The sequence below is a fragment of the Enhydra lutris genome, unplaced genomic scaffold, assembly GCF_002288905.1.
Source record: "Enhydra lutris kenyoni isolate GAN:26980312 unplaced genomic scaffold, ASM228890v2 scaffoldscaffold12, whole genome shotgun sequence".
NCBI classification, from domain to species: Eukaryota; Metazoa; Chordata; class Mammalia; order Carnivora; family Mustelidae; genus Enhydra; species Enhydra lutris.
Window position 1 is genome coordinate 55,540,402 of NW_019154096.1, and position 19,508 is coordinate 55,559,909.

General features: G+C 53.5%; 1 protein-coding gene across 1 annotated transcript in view; it reads right to left on the reverse strand.

Moving 5' to 3' along the window:
• Positions 1 to 19,508, reverse strand: part of LOC111145273 (SH3 and PX domains 2A) — a 227,328-nt gene that overhangs the window by 105,059 nt on the left and 102,761 nt on the right. Inside the window, exon 4 of the mRNA XM_022500089.1 lies at positions 7,873 to 7,949. Coding sequence (XP_022355797.1) covers positions 7,873 to 7,949 — 77 coding nt within the window. The remainder of the gene's footprint in view (positions 1 to 7,872; positions 7,950 to 19,508) is intronic.

Below are 19,508 nucleotides of genomic sequence, written 5' to 3' on the forward strand. Positions count from 1 at the left end.
TCTGTTCTGTTGCCTGCGTGTCCCTAGATCCTAGAAGAGTGCCTGGCACAGAGCGGGCAGGCAACGAGTATTCGCTCAAATGAATGAATGAAGAAGGGTTTTGCTGTGCCAAAGCCCAATATCTAATAGTAGTGGGACATGATAATGGGGCAAAAAAGAAAAAAATGCCCATGTGGTCTTTGGCTGCAAGGAGAGAGGTCTAGTGTTAAGGAACAGGGAAGCAACTGCTCAATTCTTCTCTGAGCTGGTCAGGTAACGGTGCAGGTGTGGCACTGAGCGCCAGGCATCCCACCATGATGGTCCTTTTTGATGTCATACCCGCACCTGGGCAAGATAAGGCCCAACTACAGCGGGTAAGACATCATGCAATGCACAGCTGTTCTTTCTAGAGCCCCTGGCTTTCCGAGGGTCCCTAACACATCCCATCCCACGAACGGCCAGGAAACAAAAAAGAAGGGAAATGAACATTTAATGGGCAACTGTGTTCCAGGCCCCTTGACCCCAATCATCTGACAAACAGTGAGGGCTTTTCAGTGTGTGCCTCTGACATGGGGCCCTGCTGGGGGTCACAGGGGTGAGTCAGATGCAGCCTCTGCCCTTGCACGAGCACGTCTGATGACGTTGTCGCTGGAGGTAGACATTTTGTCCTGGAGGCAGACACCCTTGCCTTTGTTTATGACGGAGACACTGGGGCTATTGTGCTCATGGGCGGAATGAAACCCTGGGCTCAGAAGGTAGAATGGGTACGGACTCCCCCCAAAGCATCCATGTTGTCACCTAACCTACATGGCCAGTGCTGTTTTCTCCCCCAGGAAAGGGAGAGGGAAGGGGAAAAGAAAGACCGAGAAAGGAGAAAAAAGGAGGAAGATAGAGAGTGGGGGGAAAGACAAAGAGAGAGAGAGACAGACCTCCGTAGACAGATCTACAGAAAGAGAGAGAGAGAGAGACAACAGAGAGGGACAGAGGGGAGATGAGGCCTGTGTGCAGCAAGGGCCCCTGGCAGAACCGAAGGGCTGGGCAGGGCAGGGCAGGGCAGGGCAGGACGCAGGAGGGAACCATGACCAGGGACCCAGGCTGCGTGCAGACTCGCTGCCAGGGTGACCTCCCTGAAAGGACAAGGGAAGGGAGCCAGGGCAGGTCTCCAGCCGGCCTGGAGCACTCGAGCCCTCCCCGCCTAGCACACTGCCACCCACCCGCTGCGCAGGCCCTGGCCGGCCAAGGGCTCGCGCAGCCCCAGCAGCGAACACAGGGGCTCTTCATGCCGACAGAGACTGGCATTCTGGGGGCAGAGGACGTGTGGGCCGTGAGGGCCTCATACAAAGAGGCCTTTTGGTCGAACCACCGTGGCATCTTTACTTAACAGAGAGCCCTGAAGGGAGCCGCATGGAGGGCTCATCCTGATTTCAGGCTGACGAGAGGCTCTCAGCTCAGGGCAGCTCCCATCAGCGCCACCGCCAAGCCCAGCTCTGGCCAAAATCACTTGGCAGGAGATCTTGAAGCTGAGCAGTCTGTCCCCAGGGCCTGGGCCGATGATGACTGTCAGAGCTGGGGAACCCCCCTCCCCAATCCAGCCATTCTGAGAGGGCCATACGTGGCTATTTCCAAGGATACCTCCAGACCTAAAAGTCTGCCATTGGACATCCAAGATCTCTGCTGTTGGGTGGTTAAGTCTGGGCCTGAGGGCCTCAGGGCCAGCCAGACACAGGTTTGAGTCCTGGCTCTACCGTTCATGGGCTGTGTGATGCTGAATGTGCTGCTTGCCCTCTCTGAGCTCAGTATAGTGGGTTTGATATGGCACCTATTTGTTAAGAGGCTAAGTGAGATTATGACAAGGAAGAGCCTAGCACAGTGCCTGGCACTGAATAAACACTCTGGAAGTTTTAGTTGTGCTATTGTCTTTGCTGTCATTATTCTTTAGGTGAGAGCAGTGATGCAAACTAGAAAGAACACTGGGATAGGAGTCAGGAGACCTCGATTCTAGTTTCAGTCTGGTCCTTATACACTTGCTACATGAGCCCACCTCACACCTCAGGTTGTCATTTCTTCTAGGATAGAGTAGACAAACTCTGGAATCTCACACTATCTCATGGAACACCTGTTTGAGGAGGTAAAATGAATTCTGTGGGCACATGTGAAATGATGCCTTGTAGATGCCCACCTTGGTCTTGGAGAGCACCATGTTCGTTAGTACAGCAAAGGCTCTGAGAAGTCCTGCAGGGAAGAAACCTATAGAGCTTTGTTTAGGTCAGCACTTATTAATAATCATGACTTGCTGGGGGATTGGCTCATTTAATCATCACATTAACATTATATACCCATCTCAAAGGGTATGACTAATTCCACTTTTACAGAAGCAAATAAAGCACAGAGAGGTTAAGTAACTTTTCAAGGCCACACAGCTAGTAAGCAAGATTTTCATTTGGGCCATCTGAGTCCAGAGCCTGTGCTCCATCTGATCTACTGATCTGTACTGCCTCCCGCACTACCCACAGGTCTCTGATTATGGAGCAGGTCGTCCAACAATTTCTACTAACAGCCCACGGAACACAGCTGGGACATATCCAGGCCACAGACATTCTGAAACTTCTTCCAGCTCTAACAGTCCAAGGCTCCAGCACTGCAAACAGCACCACTAGGAGTGAACTCCATGTCTGACCCATCATGCAATCCGACTGAGCCTTTCGATTCAGGCTAGGTGGGAAGAGCTGGAATGAGCATGACCTCCCAGCCCTCAGCATCTAGGGAGGGGGCCGCTGCCCCATGGGGCTGCTTAGGGTACGCAGGCCCCCACCCTATGTAAGCTGAGCTGACTTCAATCCCCTTCTGACCTTGCCATTCTGTGGCCCAGGGCGATCGTGAGCTGGCTAAGAGCAGATCTGGAGAAATAAGGCAAGGGAAGTAGCTGAGGGCAGAGGGTGCCTAGGGCTGGGGGAGACTGGTGAGGAAGTACTAAAGAGCTACCCAGGTTTGCCATCAGGTAGTCCTTCCAGTGCCCCTTCCCCAGTCCTAAACTGCCCTGAGGTCTCTAGATCCTGGCCTGCCCCACACGGTTTTCTGAGAGCCAGCGACATGGGCCACCATTTGCACCGTGTCATCCTTCTAGAAGACACAGATTCAGATAAGACAGAGGTTGGCTGTGTGCCTCTGAGACCTCCACCCAGATGCTGCCAACACAACCCTGGTTTCTCCAGTGCAGTGGCATGGGAGGGGCCCCTAGGCAGACTGTCCTCAGACCTTCTTCGAAGGGACCCCCCCCCCCACCATGTCCACGAAGCCTACCACTCTGGGTAGGTCTGTCCAAGGGCAGAAATGTTTTACATCTGGCCAAACAACCATGGGCATCCTGCTCTTTCCATGGGATCAAACGTTGTCCTCTTTTTAGGAACATCATTTTGATTTCTAATCAATGGAAATCTGGGCAAAAGCTGAGTGACCAAGGGCAGGGGGTGGGGGGAGGGGGCATGGCACAGGGGGCTCGAGTCCCACCAAGCCGGCCACCCACTCCCTGCCCCAGCCCCACCCCTGGGCTGCTTCTGGCCTGCCTGGACTCTTTCTCCTGGATCCCTACCTAGGAAGCTGGGCTCATGGAACTTCTGAAAATCAGTATCTCAAACACAGGAGTTCTCTTTTTGAAGGACCAGGCTGCAAATCCTTTTGAAATGGAAATAGCATCTCATTCACAGCAGCACGTGAAGCCATGTCACAAGGGCTCCCAGTACATCGGGGCTCCAGGGACATGTCACCCTCCTGGAAGGTGTCCTCTGCTCACGTGCGACCTTTGCATCTTGTCGGCAGACATTGCCTGGATACCTACGTGGGGCCGGGCTTCCTGCTTGTTATTGAAGACACAAAGAAAAAAGTGTGGTCCTCAAGGAGCTCCAGGTCTGGAAAAGGTGGACACACAGAAACTGTCCTCCTACAGAGGATTGGTGTCCTGTCTGGAGGCATGCACAGTTTTCACAGCAGGGTGCTCAGCTTTCCCTGGGGAACCCAGGGGGCTTCTAGAAGGGGCACCATGGGAGCTGAATCCCCAGGAAAAGGACTAGCAGGGGCAAAGGGTGGCAGCTTGGGACTCTGGCTAGTTGGGAACGGCGGCACTTCCGATGGACTGGACTGCAGGGCGCGGAGGATAGGCAGATGCTGAGGCCTGAGCAGCACTTCGGACGAGCCCACAGAGGGCCCGGCCAAGCCCCTCACGGGTTCTTATGGGCAATGGGGCTCCTCTAAGGGTCTTCAAGGAGAAAAGGGACACAATCAGTTTTATTTCAGGCTAGAAATCCTTTTCCTTGGTATATGGACTAACAGAGATGGAGACATACTATCACTTGGTTTCCCCAGAGTACCAGCCAACTTGAAAGGCATGAATGCATCAGTCTTTGCTCTCTGCCTCAGTCTCCCTACCAGCAACACTCTTAGAATGAGGCCACAAGAAGTCAGTCTCCCTGTATCTAGGATTGAGTATAACAGGAAGCTTCTGGTGCTTCTTCAAGGAGTGTGTTTTGGTTGGGACATGAATTTTTCTCTTTATTAAGGTGAGACCCAATGACGGGCCATGCATGGTGAGAGGGAGATGCCCGGGACTAAGAACCACCACCCCCAGATAGTCTCAGTTTTCAAACCTGGAAAGTGGGGGATAAAACTGAATGAGTCTGGGAGGTGCAGAGAGTCAGGGGTGGGGTGGGGAGAGATCCTTACCCCTTCAGGGCTGACCCCCCTCTCCCCCAGTCTGACTACAACCAACCCCTCATCCCTCCCACAAAGAAAGCCATTGATCCTGAAAGCAAGTCTCTCTTGGACAGCAGAATAATAGAAGCAATCTTAGCTTTTTGGGAAAAAGAAAAAAAAAAATTTCTAGTTGCACCCATCAGGAAATGGAGACTTGTGTAAACGTCATTACCATGGCAAAGGGTGAGTTGATCATTCTCAAACACTGCCTCTCACTGCCCCCCACCCACCCCCTGCCCCAGGATATTTATTTTATCCCACAGACAAACACTGCAAAGATGTATTTCACACGCAAATGGAATCACTTTCACAACTGTTAGTCCCAGCCCCTAAAGTATAGCTCATGCTTGTTAGTGAGATGAAAGTCTTCGACTTTTTGAGGCCACAGAACCATTAAATATTAACCGCATAACCGTGTTGCCCATTAAATTAATTTATGGAGTTAAAGAAATGCCTTTGGAACCCCTCTTGATAGACACCCAGCCCTCAAGTGCCACATAAAACAATCACCCGGCTGGTGCTCGGTCAATTTTCCGTGACGCTCATCCAATCTGCTCCATATACGTTTAAAATTAACACTGAGATTTGGGCTGTGAAACCACCTTTGGGCAGAGGGACTGGCTGGCCCGCGAGGGCAGGGAGCCTGAAGTCTGGGGAGGTCTACCGCACAGTCAGACTTTCCACGTCTGAGTCCTGGCAAGGGAGCTGGCTGCTCGAGGTGCAGAGCCAGCTTCACAGTATTGGGTGCCCTTGAATCCCCAGCAAATCCCGGCCCAGGAGTCCACGCTGTCTAGGAGCCCAAAGAAGATGCTGGCCAGCAAAGCATGGCTGCATATGCAGGGTATTTGAAATAAAAACTCCAGCAGTGTGTCCCAGGACAGACATGGATAAGGGAAGGGCTGGCCATGGAGCAGAGTGCATATGGCACTGACCATGGGATTCACGGAGGGGCCAGTGATATTGAGCGAAACTTGGATCCCGAATGGCCATAGACTGGACCATTGGGAGGCAGAGCTGCGACATGCAATGCTGGGGTGGGGGTGGCTAAGGACTATTTCTGGCTTATCCCTAATGACCATTCCAAGGTCATCCCAAGGTCTCCGACAACGAGACCACAGATTCCAGCTTTCTAGTTCGGCAGAATTAAAGGTCACTTCTGCACTGACCTGCCCCCCTGCCATTCTCAGAGTAAATTACAGCCTGTGAGACGGCTAGCTGCTTGCCGAAACCGACTTGGCTCTGAGCAGCTCCTGTCTGTGTTAATCAGGTTAGGAGGCCCTGCCTCTTGCAGACCCCACTTAAATGGCGCCCCCGGCCAGCAGCAGCAGCACTGGAGCCCCAGAGCCCCCCTGAAACTCATCCTGATTCAGGAGTCCTGTTCAAAGCCTGATCCCTGGAGATAAGATGTTATCGGTTTCCTCCTCCGGATGGCCCAGGACCCAAGACTGCAGATGCCTCGGGCTCCAGGAGCCTCCCAGGCTGATGTGAGCCATAAATCCCCAGCTGGGAGAGGCCTCCCCAGCCCTTCGCCCCCTCCTCCCCGGTCTGTGCCCATTTATTTAACTTCTTGGGAAAGATATAAGGAGAAATAAAAGCTCAGGCGGCAGCCATCAATTGAACTGGAAATGGCAAATGCCCTTTAAAGAGAAAAATGAATATTGATCCGAAGAAGAGGAGCCTCTCGCATAAGGGAATTCATCACTGGGAATTCTTTTTAGGTTACAGCAGAAAATGTGACCAAGTATGATTGACTCAGTCATGAAACTGAAACTTGGGTTCATGGAGACTCCATGGGAGTGCTCGTCTGCCTATCGGCTTGGGAACACCAGTTAGGACATTAACAACTTGCTTCTTACTTAAACACTTTTATTGCTCAGCATAGTGTTTCTGAATCATAAAGTATTAGCGAATGGACAGACCCTACAGCCACAGCTCTGTGCAGGGACACAGCATTTGAGAAGCGACAAACACTGTGATACACATTCTCCCGTCCAGCCCCCTTCAGGAGCCCTGCGAGGGAGCTGTCTTTACCCTGTTTCACAGATGAAGGAACCTGGGCCTCAGAGAGGTAGACTAGCTTGCCCAGAGTCACAGAGCCTGTGGGGAGGCAGTGGGATTCAATTCCAGCTCACAGGTTTCATTTAACTAAGAAATCCTATCTCCACGAAAGCCAGTGGGAACATTAAATTGTTTATGCCTTGTAGTAATAATAATCCAAAGCTGGCGTTGGCTGACTGCCTCCTCCCGTGCTTGCACTTGCTGGCCTGTGTCACTTGCTTTCCTCCCCATGACTACCTTCTGTGGAGCTACTAGTCTCCCTATCACACAGATGTGGAAACTGAGGCTCTGGGAAGTTCAGTGGCTTGCCCAAGTTCACAGAGCTAGTGAGGATTCTGAACCCAGGCAGCCTCGCCATCCAGAGGCCATGTGTCAAGGCCAACGAAGTGGGCGCCTGGCATTTTCCCTGCAGGGGTCCTGGGCTCTCGTTGAAGGCTAGGCTAGTCTAGGCTCTTGTCTAGAAAGACAAACGGGGTCTTCTTCATGACATCGCTGTCACTGTTTCATCTCTTCATTGGCATTGGCTGTTTTCATGCACTGTGAGTGAGTGCACACACGCCTGTGTGTGTGTGTGTGTGTGAGCGTGAGCACTGGCACGGGTAAAAATGTGTACATAAACATCCGAAACCATCAGGACTTCTGTGAATAAACAAATATGCAGTTCAGAACTTTCAGATGCTATTGAACTCAGAATTGATTCCAACAACTCTGGTCCCAAAAGGAATTCAAAGCAACAGCTCCCCTGTGTCCAGCAAAATGTCACATACAGAACATCTCCCTTCAGCAGGAGACCCCGTACTCCCAAGCCCGTGGAAGTGATTTAAAATAGCGTTTTGTAAACACAGGCGTGTCCTGAAAAAAGTCAAGTCTCAGCGTGATCCCAAGGCCCTTGTGCCCCAAAGAGTGGCCCAGTCACAAGTGACCCCTCCCTGAGGGACACTCAGACCCACCTCCCTGGCCCGGAAATGCCAGGCGTGCTAGACCACAGCAGAAGGTTTGGGACAGATGGTGCTCCTCCACGGACAGACAGACAGACAGACTCTGTGGCTGGCTGGCCGGCCCCTCCCCCACCTGCAGGCGCACGCTTACCCGGCAGTACTCGTCAATGGGCTTCAGCCTCTTCACAGCTACATCCCGGATGTGGCTTCTCCGGAAGAGGATTTTGCCTGGAACAGAGAGGGCTGTGAGCTGGGTGACTCTGGGGAAAGCTGCCATGGGACCCCGGCCTCCTACCTTCTCAATCCCCTCTCCCTCGGCTTCTCAGCGTTTCAGCTGGCCACCAAGTGCCTCCGCCCCTGCCCAGCATCAAGAACACAAGAGATGGGCAGTCACCTCTCCCAGGGGGCAGGAGGCGCCCGAGGCTGAGAGCCCAGGACCTCTGGGGCCCAGGAGTGGCCTCCGAGGCTGCCATCTTGGCCAGATCACCTTGTCTGGGTCTCAGGGCAGGATCGATGGCCTGACGTGGGTGCGGCTCCCAAGTGACCTCACAAAGAAATACAAAGGACGGCCCAACCCACACGCTGGGTTTTGTTCTCAGGCCCTTCCCTCCTTGAGAAACCGGCATTCATTCCTGCCAGCCAGGCAGGAATTCCTATTCTTAGTTTAGGTGGGAGGCTATTTCTAGGGCGGGCGTGGGCCAATGCCAAGGAGTGCGGCTGCCCCAGCCTGACTTTTCCCCAGCCTCTCTGCACACACAGCCTCTAGCAGTTCAGGGCACCACGTGCAGATGGGAGGGCATACCCCTCTGCAGGTGTGGGCGGGGCTTACAGGAAATGCCAGCCCCTGCAGTCTCCCCAGCAGGCTCTTCCGAGCTAGCCCACTTCAATTTTAACAACTAGATCAATGCATGGTCCTTTTCAGCTGGTTCAATTTAGAATTTGAACTCCTTGGTCTGACTCTCAAGTCCTAACAGCTAACATTTCTGTGCCCGACTGCCATCAATGTCTAGGTAAACGCCCCCTTTTTAGAAGGCCTTCCTTGATTGGCCAAGCTAGGAGTAATCTCCCACTTTTCCACACACTTTGTCCATTCCTAAGGCATGTGCCCCATTCTGCTGTGTGTTACAGATGTTTGAGAATCTCCATCCATCAGGGGTCCATCTGACACATCTTAGAACCCACATAGCTCGACAAATGGTGAAGTGCTCGCCCTAAAACTGTAATAGGCATCCATTGTCCCTGTCTGCCTGATTTCCCTCTGGAGAGCCTCCCTCCTCCATTCCCAGTCCTTGTGGTTCAAAGGGGCTGACCACACTCCCTGGCAGCAAGGGTAGGCATGTGACCCAGCCCAGCCAACCAGAGTCACAGTGATTGGCTCAGAGATGGGCAGGGGACCTGATCTGTGCCAAGGAGAGTCAGCCATGAGACTTCCGCTGGAGCCCTTTCTCTCCCACAGTTGCTGAGCTGGCAGGATGAAAGCCTGGAGCTTCTCGTGGCCATCTTTATTATTGCCTGAGAAGGAAACCCACAGAGAGAAAGGAGCAGTGCCCAGAACAAAGTAGGTGCTCAGTGAATGCTTCCTGAATGGTTGAAATGCAGAGCAAAGAGATGGCGAAGGGCAGGTTCCTTTGACATCATTTGAGCAGCAGGACATAGTTGTTCTGAACCCAAGGTCTACCTGCTACTTGCCACATGCATAAAACAAGAAAATTATATTTTGCTGAAACTAGTTGGAGATGGATTATTATCACTTGCATTAAAGGAGTTCTAATGAAGAGAATGGCCATTGCAATGTGAACAAAAATGTAGCTTGAAGATCAGTTCATGGGAGCTTCTTCTATCAAGGCCCTAGGGAGGTACTAAGCATTGTCTTGGTTTAGGCTGTTTCCCAGAAGCTGACCCAGAGACAAGGAGCTCCGGTGGTTTATTTGGGAACAGTTCCTGGAAGACAGCACGGGGGAGTGGAAAGGGAGGGAAGGGAAGGAAGTATTACCAAGCCAGTTAATCCCCATGCGGAGCCAACAGCTCGGGTCCTTTGGGGAACCCTGGGGATAAAATGGACTGTACCTCCAAGATTTCCCTATTGAGGGAGAGGAGCATTTACCTCCAGCTCCCGGCCTGTGACCAAATGAGACCATCACATCTCCAGCTCCTCCAGCCAAGTATGTTTGCGAGGCTGGAACGAAATCCCCGGCCATTCCCATGAGCAGCCTTGGGAGACAGAGGTGAAGGGTAGGGGACCAGGGGTGGGGGGCACTGAAGACAGCTGTTACTGCCTGAGCTCCCAGTCACCAGCCCTGCTCCCGTCAGACAGCAGAGCAGCTAGTCTGGCCTGTTGTGGGTGACTTGTTTCCCACTGGCATCTCTCACCACCCTACATCGGGTGTGACCAGCTCCTTCTTCCCCTTGGCATCACACTCCACTCAGTACAAGGCTTTGTATACAGCAGGCGCCCCTCAACGCCCCCCAACCCCCACCCCAAGTGCCTGCTGATGCATTCATCTTCCTCTCCTGCAGTGTCCCTCAATCTCTCGTTCCTCCCTTCCTCTCTGAAGCCAGGCAGACCAGCCATCTCCCTGTCAGAGGCCCGACACTCTGTAGACTGGACAATGTCATCAAGATAAATCAGCTCTGCCATGTTCGTTCCTTTTGAAAGGAGATAAAACAAGATTTATCAAGACACTGGAGACCGCCTCTTTTCCTTGGGGGAAGATGTCACAGATTTGGTATTCCTGGCCTCCATGCCTCTTACCCTTTTTTGGTTGCCTGTCGCCTTGCCGCCTGCATGCCACTGAAGTGTCCGCGCACAGCCCTGGGGACAGCTCGTGAAACAATCGTGCAGCACGGGAGACCGGCTCTCACTCTCGGGCCTAACCAGATGATGAAAGGCCCTGGGCGGACTTTCTGAGTCCTCTGCCTGAGCCTCCCTCCTCGGGAGCTGGAGGACCCCCTGGCCCGGAGATGCCCCTGGCCACGCGGCACCTCACAGGGCCCAGAAGGATGTGTCGGAGCAACGGAGGAAAGTGAAAGGAGAGACTGCAGCAGGGACCCAGGCCCACAGACCTGGCTCTGCCCTGCGTGCCTCCCGGAAGGAGATGAAACATGACTTACCCTTTCTCCAAAAATAGCACTCATGCCCTTCCTCATACTGGCGAAGGACGAAAAGGAAAGGAGGCAGATGGGAGACAAACTGCCTCCCGCCCCACCACCCCATCCCAAGGCTGATCCACTTTCGGAGCTTGATGTCCCCAAATACATACATCGATCACGTAAGACCTGATCCCGCTGCAGGCAGAACCAGCAGAAAACTCATAGTTAAGGGACAATGAAGGAGCCTCCTTAAGGTGCAGAGAGGGCTGGGAGAAGGAAGGGATGGGGGTGGGAGAAGTGGGGAGACAGGGGTGAGGGCACCCTGTCCACACTGGTAAGGCACCCCCAACTTGCCCCTCGTGCCCACCCCCTGCAAGGGACGCCACCCCGCCTCTGGGCCGGACACCTTCCATCCCCTCCACGAGGCTCGTGGTCTGCCGCTCAGGTGCAAAGTCAGAGGAGAATTTCTATACAAGCCATTTCCCGGCTGATTCTAGTTTTTTGGAATTCTAATAGGGCTTCTCTCCTTCCCACTGAAATCCTGACAGGAGCAACGTTTTCTTTTCTTGGGGCTTTGGCCCAGGCCACAGAGGGTAGGAAGGGGAAAGAGGGAGGGAAGATCTGGAAGGGATTCTACGGTCTTGAGTTCTCTGTTAGGAATCCAAACCGCACTCGGGAAGCCACACCGGGGACTGTATTAAAAGGGAGAGAGAAAAAGAGGAGGAGGAGGAAAATCCCCATTAAGGAAGCCGAGACCACAGGGCATTAAAGGCCTCTTGTAAATGTAATTCAGCCCGCTCACAGCTCCTGCCAGAGTCTTCAAAGCCACGCAGGCACTGCCCCAGAAATACGATAAAGCATCATAAGGAAGATTACACACGGGCCATGAAGCAGACCTCAGGACATAACTCATTTTTGAAAGTGGAGAAGAAAGCTGTCAAGCCTGACAGGGTCCAAGCACATAGGTGTAGGTCCCTCTTGCTGCTGCTCTGGGCTGGGCTGAGAAGGGGGGACAAGCAGAAGGAGCAGGGGCCTCAGCAGGAGGCCTGGGTTCAAGTCCTGCCTGGGCCACAGGCTGGCTGTGTGACCCTGAAGTGGGGTCCTCCTCCACTGTGGCCTCTGCATTCTCATCTGGAGATGGAAGGCCTGGGGCTCCGCGGCTGCTCCCTCCAGGGGTCCTAAGATGTATACAGTGGGGCTGGGGGGCACTGAGAGGGGCAGAGGAAGAGGGAAACAAGCAGAAATAGTAGCCAAGGGCTTACTATGTGTCTGGCACATGCTAAGAGCTTTCCACTGGATCCGCTTGCTTAATTCTCATGGCTTTGAAGCAAGTACTTTAAAAAAAAAAAAAAAAAAAAGATTTTATTTATTTATTTGACAGAGAGAGAGAGAGAGCACAAGCAAGGGGAGCAGCAGGCAGAGGGAGAGGGAGAAGCAGGCTCCCCGCTGAGCAGAAAGCCTGATGTGGGGCTCCATCCCAGGACCCTGGGATCACGACCTGAGCTGAAGGCAGTCACTTAACCGCCTGAGCCACACAGGCGCCCCCCAAGTACTTTTATTATCTCTGCTTTGCATAGGAGATGTTGGCTCAGAGAGGACTTGTCCAAAATCACACAGCTACTAAGTACCTGAGTTGAGACTTCAGCCTGGGGTTTTGAAGCTCACATAGTAAGGGGGAGGGAGAAGGCAATGAATCCAGAATTCTTTGGGGTCCGATCAAATAAGGCCTTGAGAGCCATGGTGAGGATTTAGGATTTTAGTCTGTGTGATGTGAGCATTAGTAACATGTCCTCCGTGCTGCGGGCTATGCTGTGGTCTGGGGAACAGCTGCCTTGGGGGCTGACTGAGGCCTGTGTAAGCAGTAACTGTGGATGGTGGCATACACATGGTGCACCACGTACCAACAGTTCCCCGAGGGCTCTGCCTATCTGATACAAGCAGACCGGTGAACGGACCACAAAGTAGGAAGGAGAAGGGACACAGTGTCTAGTGGACTCTGGAAAGAAAGAGCTCCCTGAAACAGCATACCTCCCTGTCCTTCCTGCCCCGCCTCGTGGGTCATGTATCAGCCGGAAATCAGGGGGAATTGCCTGTCAGAGGTCAAGCTCTGCCTCAGTCCCCAGTGTGGCCTGACCTTCTCACCAGGAGTGTCCACTCTGGGCCAGGACACATAGATGGGGCTTTGACACATAGATGGGGCCTTGACTCAGGAAGGTCCCCATGCTTGGGGGGCAGGGGTATTTCCTCCTCCTGCCCAGGATACCAGGCACATAATGAGGCATCTCAGTGGTACCTGATGGGTCTTAGTGGTGGACATTTGCTTCTGGAAAATGAATTATTTCGTTAGCCAGGACACTGGCTAGTAGAAAAGGACTCGCCTCTGGGCCTCTTTTGGTCTGTTCAAGTGGATCTATTCTTAGCAGCCTCTCACCTTTACGTTCCCAGTGTGCATGTGCACATACACACGTATGTACCCCCTCTTTCTTGCTTTCTCTGCCATCTGGAATGCCATCCATCTGTCACTGTCCTGATGCTCCAGGTGCTAAGAACACCACAGAGAACACGACAGATGGGGACCCTGCTCTCAAGGAGTTTACATTTGAACTGGCAGGGCCGGGGGTGGGGTGGGGGGGGGGGCGTGTGCATGGAAGGGATACAGTGTGCAATTTTCCTATCTAGTAAGTAGTTTGGTTATACCTATGTGTCTCCCCCTACTTCTAAGAGAGAATAAAACAGGGTAATGGGAAGGGGCATGTGGGGGGTGGTGGGGAGAGGTGGGGAGGGTGAAGGGAGGGGTGGAATTCAGCTAGTGGCCAGGGAAGTATGGTGGAGACTTTGATGAGGAGAGGGAGCCAGTCATGCAAAGCTCTGGGGCAAGAGTGCTTCGACAGAGGCAACCATACAGTGAATTTGAAAGACAGAAAAGAAGCCAGTAGCAGTCATTTAAGTTACAGAAAGGAGTTTGGTTTTCTTTGCAGCACCCTGGGGCTCCTTCCCCATCCCAAGACCTCCTCCAGGAAGCCTTCCTTCATTGCCGGCCTTGTCCTCCTTTCCCAGACTCCAGGACTCCCCCCATCACCCATCTCCTGCTATCCCAGGGAATTTGTTAGGGAGCCACCATCTCAGGGCCCCCTCTTACCTTCCCAGCCCCTCTGATGTACAGGCCACCCCGGCCTCCCAGGGCATAGATGTTCCCAACTCTCTCCCTTCAGTGCAGCCCAGAGAGCCTGGAGCGTCACAGGGGACTAGCCTAAGAAATAAGGGAGGCCACAGCATGGCCCCGAGACACCAGACCGCATGGCGCAGAGACCTCGTTCTCCACGAGCGACACCCCTACCCATCTAACTGGATCTGAGGACAAAAGGGGAAGGGGGTGAGTTAGCCTCCCAGGGAAGCTACTTCAAAGTACCATAAGGTCGGTGGCTTAAAACAATAGGAATGTATTCTCCCTCAGTTCTGAGGCTGGAAGTCTGCAAGCATGGGCAAGGCTGCGCTCCCTCTGGAGGCAATAGGGGACAATCTGTCCTTGACTCCTATAGCTTCGGGGACTCTGGGTGTTCCTCGGCTGTAGCGGCAATCACTCTGGTCTCTGCCTCTGTCTTCACGTGGCCTCCCCCCTCCGTCTGAGTCTCAAATCTCCCTCTGCCTTTCTTCCCTAAGGACACCTGTCTTTGGGTTCATGCCGGCCCTCAATTCAGGATGATCTCATCTCCAGATCCTTATCGGAATTACATCTGTGAAGACCCTTTCTCCACGAGGTCACGTTCACAGGTTTGGGGGTTTGGATGTGGACCTATCTTCTGGGGAGCCACTATTCAACCCACTACACAGGGTTATGGGAACGTCCGCAGAGCTGGTTATGGGAACGCGACAGTCTTATCTCCCTGCATTGCAGTCACCTTGAGAGCAGCGATGACTTTCTATTACTCCCTTTGTCCCCAGCAATCCCTGGCACGGAGCTGGGTGCCATGAATATGGGTGTTGCCTGATGCCCTCAGGAAGGTCAGAGGATTGTAGCAGGGGACAGGCAAGCTGTGTAGGTCGGAGAGCAAGGAAGTTGGGGGATGGTGTTCCTCTCTGGCTCTGCTGGATGATACGGCACCCAGGAGAGCCTCTTCTTTGCCAAACCAACTTGGGGAGAGAAGATGCAAAGGTCACTAGAGGAACCCCCCCACCCCTGCAAAGAATGACATGCATGTTTGCTCATAGCATACGCTATGATCGGAATGTCTGAGCCCCTCAAAATTCATGCTGAAATCCTAATGCTCACTGCGTTGGTATTGAGGTGGAGGCTTGGGGTGGTGGTGAGGTGCGATGGGAGGCGGAGCCCTCACAAATGGGATGAATGCTCTTATGAAAGACACCCCACAGAGCTCCCTAAGGACTCCATCTAGGTGAGGAAACAGTGAGAAATCTGCAACCAGAAAGAGAACCCTCACGTGGTGGGGCTGGCATCCTGATCTCGGACTTCCCAGCTTCCAGAACTGTTGGAAATAATGTTCTGTGTTTATCAGCCCCCCAGTCTGTGCTTTTTTGTCACAGCAGCCTGGCTGGACTGAGACAGTGATACAGAAAGAGGCACTGCCTGTGGGGAGGGAAAGGAATATGTAGCTTCCAGGCCAGCAGCTCTGGCTCTGAGGCTAGAACAACAGGCATTTATGCGTTTGCCCCTCAGCATCTCTAGTGCAACACCCGAGTTTCTTTTGGGGGACAATCCCTCCTTCCTCCTCATTTTGTCTGGTTCCAGTGGGGCTCATCTTACCCCAAACTCCTGGCATTACCAAACAGTATGGTCCAGCCATGGGCATGTGACCCAAGTTGGTCCAAGGAGAATCGGCTTGGGACTTTTGCCAGAACCACCAGAAAGAGAAGTAACTCAGAAACGGTAGAACCAAGTTGCTGGGAAGTATCTTTGCAAATCTCTGTCACCATTTGGGGAAAGCTTGTCCTAGTGGCCAGAGAAGAAAACAAAGCTAAGAACTAGAGAGAGACACATGATTTGGTCACCTGCATCCAGCCATGCCTGAAACCATTATCCCTTAAGTTTTCAGTTACATGAGTCAATAAATGTGCCCGACTTTTCTTGAACTAGACTGAGATGGGTCTAGTCCTTGTCACCTACAGGTTCCTGACCAGTACATCTGGCCCTGCCATTTACTGTGGTATGATGTGGGACAAGTCACAACCTACTTGAACCTTGGTTTCCTCAACCTGCAAACTGCCCGTCGTAATGCCTAACTCAAAGGATCGTTGTGAGGCGACAATGAATCCCTGTAAAAAGCACCGAGCAGAGTGCGGCCACAATAAACGTTGAGCAACTGGGATCTCTTAGGAGCTGACAATTCTGGGTCAGGGAGGTGGGGGAGCGTGGGGGTGGGGGTACAACCTGGCCCCACCCACCTCCTCACCGGCCAAGCCGGTGGGATCCAAGTACCACAGTGACTCCCCAGCACCCACCATCACCTGTCTTCCCCACTCAAGGCCGAACACTAGCTCCCTTCAGCCTGCAGCCACCTTTCCAGATTCAAACCCCCGCTCCCTAAAAACACCGTCTCCCACGCAGCTCCCATTTCTCTCCTTTGGGACGCTCTACCGTCAGCCCAATTCAAAGAGCAGAGAATAGAACACAGAGAAGCAGCAGCGGCGGTGATGACTCATTCCACCTCCCCCCCAACCTGGGGGTGCCAGGGTGACTCACGCAGGTGAACCTCCCACGCGGCACTCTCCACCCCCTCTCCCGCACACTCGGGGACACCGACTCGCAAAAATCCACCAGGGTTTCGCCGCAGCCGGAAACCCTCTCTTGCAGCCACGGTGTGCTTACGGTAAGACCCATCACATCCAGGGGAGGAAAAGGATCTTCCAGATTCTGGGCTGGAGGGTCCCATCCCTAGGGCAGAGCCAGGCTGAAGGGAACACAGTCTTTCATTCCCCCGTCCTCCGTGGGGCCAGGTGGGATTTATGAGTGTCTGCTAGGAAAATAAAAGAAGAAAAAGCACCCAGTCTTGCCATCCCAGAGGTTTTAATTCATCTTTAAGGAATCTGGGGCACCTGGGGTGGCTCAGTGGGTTAAGCCTCTGCCTTCGGCTCAGGTCATGATCTCAGGGTCAGGCTCTCTGCTCAGCGCGGAGCCTGCTTCCCCTGCTTCTCCCTCTCTCTCTCTGCCTGCCTCTCTGCCTACTTGTGATCTCTCTGTCAAATAAATAAATAAGATCTTTAAAAAAAAAAAAAGGAATTGAATGGAACTGAAGTCTTTGAGCAGCCTTATTCAGCCATCTATGATCAGAACAATTTTTTTCCTTTTTAAAAATGTCCTTTTTTGGAAGTGTAATATACATACAGAAAAGTGCACTCGCATATGGATGGTTCAATGAATTTCACAAACAGAACCCACCTAGGTAATCAGCACCCAGGCCAAGAAACAGAGTCGCGGGAACCCCACTCTAACCCCATCTAACCATTCAGCTGCCAGTGCAGATCAGAGGGTGGGTTGCCGAGTTGAGAGGCTCAGGGCCTTTCAAACGCCATGTCCTGGGTACATTAACCAGCCTGGGCATCCGCCTTCTCATATACTGTGTGGGATTACAGAGCTGAGACGTGGTCTGGAGGCACACGGCTGGGCGGGGAGGAGAGGGTCTGACACCAAGTGCTGTTGTCACAGGGAAGGGCAAGGCCCCATCACTCCATGTTTGGCCAACAGCCCACGAGTCGTGCGGTGACCTTTGGTCTCAACAACTCCCCGTCCATTTTCTGCCCAGTAGCCCAAAGAACATTTTTAAGATGAAACCTTTGCTTAAACCTTTCGTGGACTTCCAGGGCGCTGAGAACAAAATCAAATCAGAACTCGTTTCTGTGGCCGGGGAGGCCCACAGACCCGCCACCTCGGGGCCTGTGTGCATGCTGTCCCCTCTCCCAGGACACAGTCCCCTGGGCCCTTGGCACAGAGATAACACCTTCCATACTGCAGGCCACTCCCAGTGAGGGGGGCCTCTCTGCCTCTCTCCCAGCCCTCAACTGCCTCCTTCGCAGAACTCACTGCGATTTGTAATGCTCCCACCTCTTCGTGTGATGTCTCGTTTACTATTGTACCCTCAGGGCCCAGCGCAAGGATTGGTGCACAGAGGCCCCAGCTGATGTTTACTGAACGGGTAAGTGTGAATGTGTTGACACCCTCTCGCTCTAGACTCTCTCATTTACACACACACACACACACACACACACCCAACGCGACTAATAAACGCAGCTCTGCACATGCTGGGGGCTGCTGGCCCAGATGTGGGCTGCGGCGGGGATGGGCTCGCCCTCCAGGACCCAGACAGAGCGGGGCCAGAGAGTGTGGTTAACCCGGAGGCCAGCATCAGGGCCGGCCAGACTGTCCCCACCACGTGGATGTGGGTGTGGCGGGCGTGGTGGGCAGTGGCTCACACCCTCCCTGTGAGAGCCGCAGAATAAAAGGCCCCATTCAGCCCCTGCAGCCTCGGCTCCTCCCTGCCAGGGGAGGCTGCCCTCAGGAAAGGGGACGGTGGGACGCTGGGCAGAGCTTTCCGGCAGCCTCTCCCTGTGGCCTGGCCCACAGCGGGGGGCTGGGGGTGGGGGGCACGGTGGCAGGGTGGGGGCAGGCCAGGGATACAGGGCCTCCAGGGCACAGAGACACAACAGAAAAGGCCCAGCCAACTGAGGAGGCTGTGGGCAGGCAGGGGCAGTCCTGGTTCCAAGGGGGACGTTGAAAGACACCGTTGACTTCGGATGATCTGAAGCGGAGGAAAATCCCCAGGATATAGAGGCCCATGGGAAAGCAGCCCCACAACCACAGGCCTGGCCGTGCCAGCTGGAGAGAGTCGGCCTGGTTCTCTCTGCAGGGACACCGTCCTCCAAAGCTTGCTTTTCTTGAGCTCCGGCGCCACTGGCAGAACCAAGCCCAGACAGTCAGCCGTCCAGCAACCTCCCAGCAGCACTTTCTGTGCCTCCCCCGAGTGAGGACAATACGAGTGATAGTGACGTCCCCGGCGACTTGGTGTGTGCCAAGCACCGTGCTGGGGGTTTTGTATTGATTCGTTTATTTGATCTTCATTACAACTTATGGTGGAGGTACTGGGTTCCACTGTCATTCTCATTTTATGGCCGGGGAAACTGAAGGTCAGAAAAGTGACCTGCCCAAGGTCACAAAACTAGTAAGTGGCAGGGCTGGAATTTAATGCGCCTTGGCCTTTCTCTGGGCTGCCTGGAGATGCCTAGGCACTCCATGGTTTTGCTCTAGTCTTTTCTCTGTACCTTTTCCCTGTGTATCCTGTTGGCCTGCCTTCCCCAGAGCTACAACTCAGCCCAACACCATGAGCACCGTCAGCGAGCACCACTCACTCACGAGGAACCCAGCTTTCCCAAATGCGGGCGCAGAAACGGGCTGGGCCGGGACGACAGACATTGCAGACACGGCCCGGACCTTACAGCGCATGCCGTCTGTGTGCCCTGTGCTACAGTGTGACCCGTTACAATGGGGGCACACAGGAGGAAAGACAGGCCTGAAAAGTGGTAGGAATGAGCCAGGGCAAGGGAAGTGGAGAGAATGTTCCAGAAGAGGGAAGAGCCTGAGCAAAGGTCCAGAGATAATCGAACCCAGCTGAAGGAAGGTGAATGTGTTAGGAGGTTACAAGGTATGGGTGACGAGTGGCACTAGAAGATACTGAATGGGTGACAGGG